This window comes from Penaeus vannamei, chromosome 28, assembly GCF_042767895.1.
Source record: "Penaeus vannamei isolate JL-2024 chromosome 28, ASM4276789v1, whole genome shotgun sequence".
Lineage (NCBI taxonomy): Eukaryota > Metazoa > Arthropoda > Malacostraca > Decapoda > Penaeidae > Penaeus > Penaeus vannamei.
Genome location: NC_091576.1, coordinates 35,011,392 through 35,019,930, shown reverse-complemented (window position 1 = coordinate 35,019,930; position 8,539 = coordinate 35,011,392). Strand labels below are relative to the sequence as shown.

At 39.5% G+C, this 8,539-nt stretch overlaps 1 protein-coding gene across 1 annotated transcript; it reads left to right on the top strand.

Moving 5' to 3' along the window:
* The first annotated feature begins 2,278 nt into the window (after positions 1–2,278).
* LOC138867148 (acanthoscurrin-1-like) lies at positions 2,279–3,840 on the top strand. The gene is made up of 3 exons (XM_070141621.1): positions 2,279–2,345; positions 2,533–2,660; positions 3,158–3,840. The coding sequence occupies exons 1-3, from the start codon at positions 2,279–2,281 to the stop codon at positions 3,743–3,745; spliced, it is 783 nt and encodes a 260-aa protein (XP_069997722.1). The 3' UTR covers positions 3,746–3,840.
* The last annotated feature ends 4,699 nt before the right edge of the window (positions 3,841–8,539 follow it).

Here is an 8,539-nt window from a genome sequence, read left to right as displayed (position 1 = left end):
TTTCGTGCTTATCAACTCTCCTTTTCGCCTCTCTTCCTCAAGTTCCTGTCCGTGAACTGCCCTTGCATGCTACCATAATCCTTAGAAGAAAAGACAAAAAGGCCCGAGTAATTTGCTTATTTTAACACAGTCTATTGTGAAGCTTCATCCATTGCACTCTCCTCTGGAAAGTCAAATATTGTGTTATTCATAGACATTTAAGTTTTCATTCCTTCTAACATCTTTTCTAAAGTCCGAAGTCCATGTCTCCTATAGTTTTTACATTTCATGGGATCACCCTTTTGACCATCGTGTTCTGTACACTTTGTTAATCTTATTTCAATCTTGTTCAGCCTTCTTTTGAGCCGCTGCAATCTCCTTCAGCAGTAATCTTATTCTTTAAGGTCCATGTCGCATCCTCCACTGTAATACCTTGATCTGGTCCTTCCACTCTTTAGATGACCTCAAGTTCTTCCCTCGAGTACTTTATTCTTCATGGGTAACTTTTCTGACATTCTTATCTTTAACTGTTGCCAGTTGAGTAATATGTCTTTAAAATATCTTGTCTCTGTTTAGCAATCCCATAGCTTTGGATTTATCAACAGACATGCAATGACTATACGTTTTCCTAGCCTTTGCCACCCTTTTCTTCGCGTCTTCTTATGTCTTTTAAGTTTATGAAGATCCACAATCTTACTATTTTCTTTCATTTCTTTCGGTCGCCGCCACACGATGTCTTCATGGGCCTAACTCTCATTTTCCTCACAATGTTTGTTATTTGTTCCTCCAGTTTCTTGTTCATTACATCCTACTCCCCATTCATTTCCCTGCTAACTCTTTCGCCTTTTTTTCATTACCTGATTCAACATCCAGTTTTTTTGTTCTTTTTTATTTGCCTTTAGTGGTCTTTCTATTCATATTCTTTAATTATGTTTCACTTATCCATTTGGTTTTATCTATTTTTGGGGGGCAGCTGAATCCTTAATGCCTTATGAGAAATCACTTTTTTCTCTCTTTTACTGTCCTTTCTTAACCAGTATGGAAACTAGCCGAGTTATACCCACCACTTCAATATGAAATCGGATGCTTAAGTGTTTCCTTGAACTCAGTGTTTAACGCAAGCAAAATACCTGAAAAGAATACGGTTTAAAGTATCCGCTTTATCTATGTTGCTTCAAGTACTCGGGAATTTCTTCAATGAAAATGCACCTAGCATCTGTGATCATCTCAATATCATTACCAGTATCACCTTACTATGATTACAGTATCTCAATATAATTATCAAGTATACCATCTCAATATTCGACAGTACTCTCATCACACCCTAAACCGCTACCATGAATTACGCTTCTCTCTTCGGCCGGTTTGTTAGAATTGTGCGAGGCCCAACCCAATGAACTTTGGTTATACGGACATGCACAAACACAGAAATAAAGGCATATCTATCAGTGTAGACATGCATACCCACCGTATAGATAGATAGATAAAAGTATAGATATCCGATAGATGTATAGATATGCATTTATTGTTGTGTATATACATGTCTGTATTTGCGAATATTCACTGGGTCTTGCCTCGCACAATTTTAATTTAATAAAGCGGCCATGTGTCTTCCTGTTTGGTTCACAAAACAAATTTTTGTCCATTCCAGCTTATAACGCAGCATATACGGGGCAGCATTTAAGCATATAACCCAGTATATACAACCCGCAATTCCTACATATAACCCAATACATACGATCTGTGTTGCAGCCATTTAGAATGTTGGTTCTCAATTTAGGGGTAGTCAATCTGTTTCTCGGTTACAAGACACTTTCCAACTTTTTTTCCCCCCTGATAAATGCTAAAAAACAGATGAATGAATAAATAGATTCACCGTGAGATACTGAAAATAAAATGTGGATGTCAGTGCGAACAAATAGCGACAGTTGGTTCCTTTTAGTTCGCGAACTCTTTTCCTATCAGCTCTTCCTATCAGACCATGGCACCAAGTCCTTATTGGTGTATTGAACGGTAGGGTTGATATGAGTCAAGCAATTCATATCATCACTCGAATTTAGTGGGCATACATTCATTTTATCATATTTTGATATCCCGTGATAACGCACCAACTAATGCGATAAAATAGCGTTGCACTGCTTAGCATCAAATAGCTCATGATTATAATAATGATCATTACTCCTCTGCGTAGACCTTTAATCAATGCAATTAGGTCAGCTGATACATGCTCAAATGGTGGTAGCATCTGATTCCCTCAAAATGAACTAAACGAAAGTATTAGGAAGTATGGCTACAAAATATGATGGAACGCAAATGGGCTCTTGTTGACATATTCATTCCTGTCGAGGTGTTGTGGTCCCCATCGTGTAAGAAGACTAAGTTGATGACATTGCCTTAACTATGCTCTTTCCTTAATTGAGAAATCTGCGCAAGAGTAAACTCAGAAATCTTGAATAGTTCAGACTTTTCTCCTTCCAAGTGCTGCACGAAGACAAAAGCTGCGAAGAAATCGATGACACTGCAAGATTGAGTGATCACTGCTTCTCATGGCAGTATATAAGAGTCGCAGTGCAAGCACTCGTCACCACACGCGGTTCACCAAGGCAGGAGATGGTAAGAACATGGGATTGTCGTCCGGTGGAGAATGTGAGATGAAAGGCTGGAAATTTACATCAGTTAACGTTTGATAATTAAGATTAAATAGATTAACCTCAAAGTATACATCTACTATACAGACTTCTGTCTCACACACGCAAACACTTTTTATAATGGTTATGCATATATGTGTCTGTATGTATGTACTCACGGTTACACAGAAATTTATGATATTTTGTGCTTCATTTAATTTCAGGTTGCTTGTCAGCCCCCCGCCCCGCACACACATACACACGAACACACACACACACACCCTCGCTCGCATTTATATATGCACACACACACACACACACACACACACACACACACACACACACACACACACACACACATATATATATATATATATATATATATATATATATATATATATATATATATATATATATAAAATATGCACACAAATTTCCCAAACCATCTGAGGGTACTCGAGTAAATTTTATTGTCATTAGGCCTTACATAGGCGGCGTTATAGATGCCTTTGCTATTCTTTGACTTACATGCAATTTGCTCTTGCTTACAGAAGCTGATAGTGGCGCTGGTCGGCACGGCTTGCTTGGCTGCCTTCTGTCAGGCGGGAGGACATGGAGGCGGTGGACACGGAGGAGGTGGAGGATATGGGGGAGGTGGGCATGGAGGAGGAGGATACGGAGGCGGCGGACACGGAGGAGGTGGCGGAGGATACGGGGGAGGAGGTGGAGGATATGGGGGAGGTGGACACGGAGGTGGAGGAGGCTACGGAGGTGGTGGACACGGAGGAGGAGGAGGCTACGGAGGCGGTGGACTCGGAGGAGGAGGAGGCTACGGAGGCGGTGGACACGGAGGAGGTGGCGGAGGATACGGGGGAGGAGGTGGAGGATATGGGGGAGGTGGACACGGTGGAGGAGGATACGGAGGAGGTGGAGGAGGATATGGTGGAGGAGGAGGTACATCAAGCAATAACTTCAACCTTGCTGGTCCTAAAGGTGGAGGTTATGGTGGCGGAGGAGGTCATGGAGGCGGTGGATACGGAGGTGGCGGAGGAGGAGGACATGGGGGCGGTGGGTACGGAGGCGGTGGATATGGAGGCGGAGGAGGACATGGAGGCGGCGGTTATGGCTATGGGAAGTAATGGTGTGCAAGAATGTTACAGCAAGTGTTGTAAAGTGAGTTTAAATGATGCATATGTATGTTGTGAATATAAATGTAATAAAACAATAATTTTAATGAGTCATTCCTTTCTTTTCCCAGTATTACTCGAGAAAGGATCTGACAAATCGAGAAATATATCACCTTTGGTGTTACAAGACATTAGCTGCTCTTAAACCAAGTACTTACATCTTAAACCCTTACTGGGTGAGATTTCGTGCTTATCAACTCTCCTTTTCGCCTCGAACACACGGACACACTCACACACACAACCTCGCTCGCATACACACACACACACACACACACACACACACGCACACACACACACACACACACACACACACACACACACACACACACACACACACACACATATATATATATATATATATATATATATATATATATATATATATATATATATGCACACACAAATTTCCCAAACCACCAGAGGGTACTCGCGTAAATTTTATTGTCATTAGGCCTTACATAGGCGGTGTTATAGATGCCTTTGCCACTCTTTGACTTACATGCAATTTGCTCTTGCTTACAGAAGCTGATAGTGGCGCTGGTCGGCACGGCTTGCTTGGCTGCCTTCTGCCAGGCGGGAGGACATGGAGGCGGTGGACACGGAGGAGGTGGAGGATATGGGGGAGGTGGGCATGGAGGAGGAGGATACGGAGGCGGCGGACACGGAGGAGGTGGCGGAGGATACGGGGGAGGAGGTGGAGGATATGGGGGAGGTGGACACGGAGGAGGGGGAGGCTACGGGGGAGGTGGACACGGAGGATGAGGATACGGTGTAGGTGGTACCTCGAACAGCAACTTCAATATTGCTGGTCCTAAAGGTGGAGGCTATGGTGGGCACGGCGGCGGAGGACACGGAGGCGGCGGAGGAGGAAGATATGGAGGCGGTGGATATGGAGGCGGAGGAGGAGGACATGCAGGCGGCGGTTATGGCTATGGGAAATAATGGTGTGCCAGAACCTTCCTACAACTGTAGTATAGAGAGTGTCTAGGTATTACTATTTGAATGTCAGTAATATAAATATTTAAGACTTTATTTTTCTTGAATCACTTCCTTAAATTTCTTCTGTCAGTTTGATTAGAAGAGAAATATAACACAAATCGATGAACTTTATATATCTCTTTGGATTATATGTGCTACAAAGGTGAAAGCCAATGTTTTAAAAAATGGAACGCATATTAAAAACTAAAACAATAACGGTGTACCAATAGGGGTACATTATGCTGTAAAACAACATGTTCTTCGAATCTGCCTTACTCTATACAAAACGTGTGATATCAAACGAATGTTTGAAATATATTTGACAAAAGTTTTGATCGTGACAGCAGGGCTGGAAATCTATGGAAATTCGTAGGCTAAACGTAAACAAAAGACGACCGACGGATGGAGACGTCACCTCGGATTTTTATTTCCGTTGGCTGTATTTCTTCTTCTTCTTCTTCTTCTTCTTAAAGACTACAGATGGCTTGATGCAAATGAAAGTATTTGCGCAATATTAAAATATTTTTCCTTGTTAAAATAGATTCAACATAAAAATTACTGAAACCATCCTGGTATGAGCTGATATAATGTGGCAGACCCAACGTCATCCCGGCGGATGTTTCATCCTATATCACTTCGGCTGGGTCTTCTGGCTGGGCATCACCAAAAGCAAAGCCACAGTCCCATACAGTGACTTTACACCTTCAGCCTTGCAACACACTATGAATAGTCGTATACTTTTTAGTCCAATCGAGTTTACAGGTTCATTTATGCGTTTTCTTAAGTTATACATCTAATACATTTTATGTAAAGAGATGCAGGTGTATTTCATGTAGTTGAATGTTGTTACATTATAAGCCTACTAACGTATATCTTGTATATTGTTTTATGCGGTGCAATGAACAAAAAATAATGCAGAGAATCCTATAATCATCACTATCTGATCCTATGCATTATTACTATAATAAACTATTCTTTTGCTTATGATAGTGTATGGTTCCATTTCATTATTTATATCCGTTTTCTTTACCATCTAATGTTTAGAAAATGGCAGAAATGCTGATACGGAAAAGTGGTCAGCCCTGCGTGACTGTACTCTTGGAACGACATACTTTGAAGGTCGAAGCCGAGTTGAGCCGAGATTCGAAACCACTACTGAAGCTTTGTTTGCTTCATGAGAGGGAAGTATATCACAAACATTTTTCCAAGAGTTCATACTTTGCAGTTTAGGTGCAAAGACTACAAGTTGGCAACATACAGTATTCTCAACAGAATAGAACCTATCTAATCTTCTCCAAGGTTAGTAAGACTATTTTTTTTTTTTTTTTTTTTTTTTTAATTCCAAACACGGATGTTCCTATTACACAACAATATACTTTGTATGGATTTCAAACTGCATGACAATCTTCTTTCATCATTAGGAATTAATCAAATACAAATCCCCCATCATTTTTTCATTATCTGGCATAACGCACAAGAATATATCGTTAGAACAAAGGGGCAATAGCAGGAAGAGAAAGGGGAAAGGCTAGATCAGTAGCAACTCGAGGTGTCTTAGAGTCTGATTTTATTTTTTTGAAAAAAGCACTTGGAGTTTATTTTGATGACGTCACAAAAGTTAGGGATGCTTTGTGAATATGACCGATCATTTTTGGTCTCTTCAGTTTTTAAAGAGGATGAAAAATAATGGTTTTAATGGTTATATTTTAATTGAACAATCATCAAAACAGACGCCATGACACCTCGAGTTGCTTTCCCGAAAAAGAGAGCTGGGAGAAGAGAACAATCCAACGTACTTTGTATACATGAAACAAAGGTAAAAGGGAACTCTTCAATATCTCTGGTACCTATATATGTGTGTGTGTGTTTGTGTCCGTGTGTGTGTGTTTGTGTGTGTGCTGTGATTGACCACCGTCACCCCTACTCATCCTTTGCTCTTTAAGTATGTCAAGTTTGAAAAAAGAAAGATTATGGAAGGTTCAAGGCTCAATTGATTATACGTACAAGATATTAATATTTCCAAAAATATTATTCCTATGATGTATATTTAGAATGAAAGCAGTGCTCTCTTGGTACAAATTGGAATCCAAATATCATTTGTTTAAAATCAATAGACATAGCCATTATCAGTTTTTTTTTTCTTTTATTGATGAGAAACATAGTACTGCTTGTTCTTTAATCAGATAGAGGACAGTGCACATCGCATCTTCGCATCTGCGTCTTTCAGCTGCCTTTGGTTTTAAGACAAACTAAACCAGAAAAACAGTTACGTAACGATAAATCATGAATTGTTTTTCTTTTTCTTTTTCAATTGTCATAATTTAGTTATTTAGCTCTTCATTCATTCATTTATTTGTAACATTTTATTAATTCAATCTAGAGAACAATTAGTTTTAGAAAGCGTCTTGTAGCCCAAAATCTAAATTAAGATTGATTACCCCAGATTGAGAACCAGTGTTCTAAAAGGTTGAAAAGCAGACCGTACATACTAGGCCAGAGGTCTGCAACCTATGGCACGAGTGCCAGACTCGGCACGCAGAGCGCTTGTCTATGGCACGCTATGTGATTCAAAGAAAAAAATAATAATGATAAACAGCAAAATAATGAGAGAGAGAGAAGGAGAAGGAGAGATCCTGATGTCTTCATACATGCAGCATACCCTCAGCCCCCATCGCAGCAGGCTTACAACGGATCACTCTGAGGATTGTTTGAATCATATTTTTTGCGTTACAAAGAATACTAAATGCTACAAAAATATTATATTTATGTTATGCTTGTGCAAATAAATACATTTGGGAAAAAGTGCTAAAAAAATGGCACGCAAGGTCATTAATACGAAAACATTAATTATAAATTGGCATACTATGTTCAAAAGGTTGCCGATCCCTGCACTAGGCTATACGGTGGAATAGTACATACTGGATTTGTGATGGAATGGAACCGGTGAAATTGAAATAGATGACCCTGTTAGAGTGGACAAACATTCATTTTGTAAACCAAATAGGAAGACATAGTGAAGCAAGAATTCATGAAAGCAGTTGAGGGTAATTAGAGTACTGTATACTGAGATTATCTGAAAAGTAGAAGAATCAAGTCCAGATATTACACGGGAGGAAATGACATGGACGATAAAGAAAATATGATTACTGGTGAAGGAGATTGCAGCGGCCCAAAAGAATGCTGAAAACGACTGTAAATGAAGAAAATCAACAAAATATACACCACGATAAAAAAAAAAAAAAAAAAAAAATCGGTGACTCCATGGAATGCAAAAGCTATAGGAAACTCATACTGTTGGAACATGGACTCGAGATTTTAGATAAAAGGAATGGGAACGTTAATGGCAATGAATAACACAGTTTTTGAAATTGAAGAGCAGAGGATGCAATCGACTAAGCTTCACAATAGAATGTGTAAGAGAAGCAAATTACAAGGAGCCTTTTTATATATATTTTTAAAGATTATGGTAGACTGCATAGGGATTTAACCGATACAGAAAGTGGATAAACATGAAGGAAATTTCAAAATATATTCCTAAGGTGTAAGAGCTGGTTCAAAAGCAGCCAATAGCCTACGGTTTTGCAACAAGAAAGAAAATACTATTGATATGTTTCGTGGTTTGTGATGTCAGTTACTTTCTCGGGTAATGCTAAGAAAATGAAGCAAAGATTGATTTAGGTAATCGTATTATTCCACATTTATATTCACAACATGTATGTGCATCATTTAAACTCACTTTACAACACGCTGTAACATTCTTGCACACCA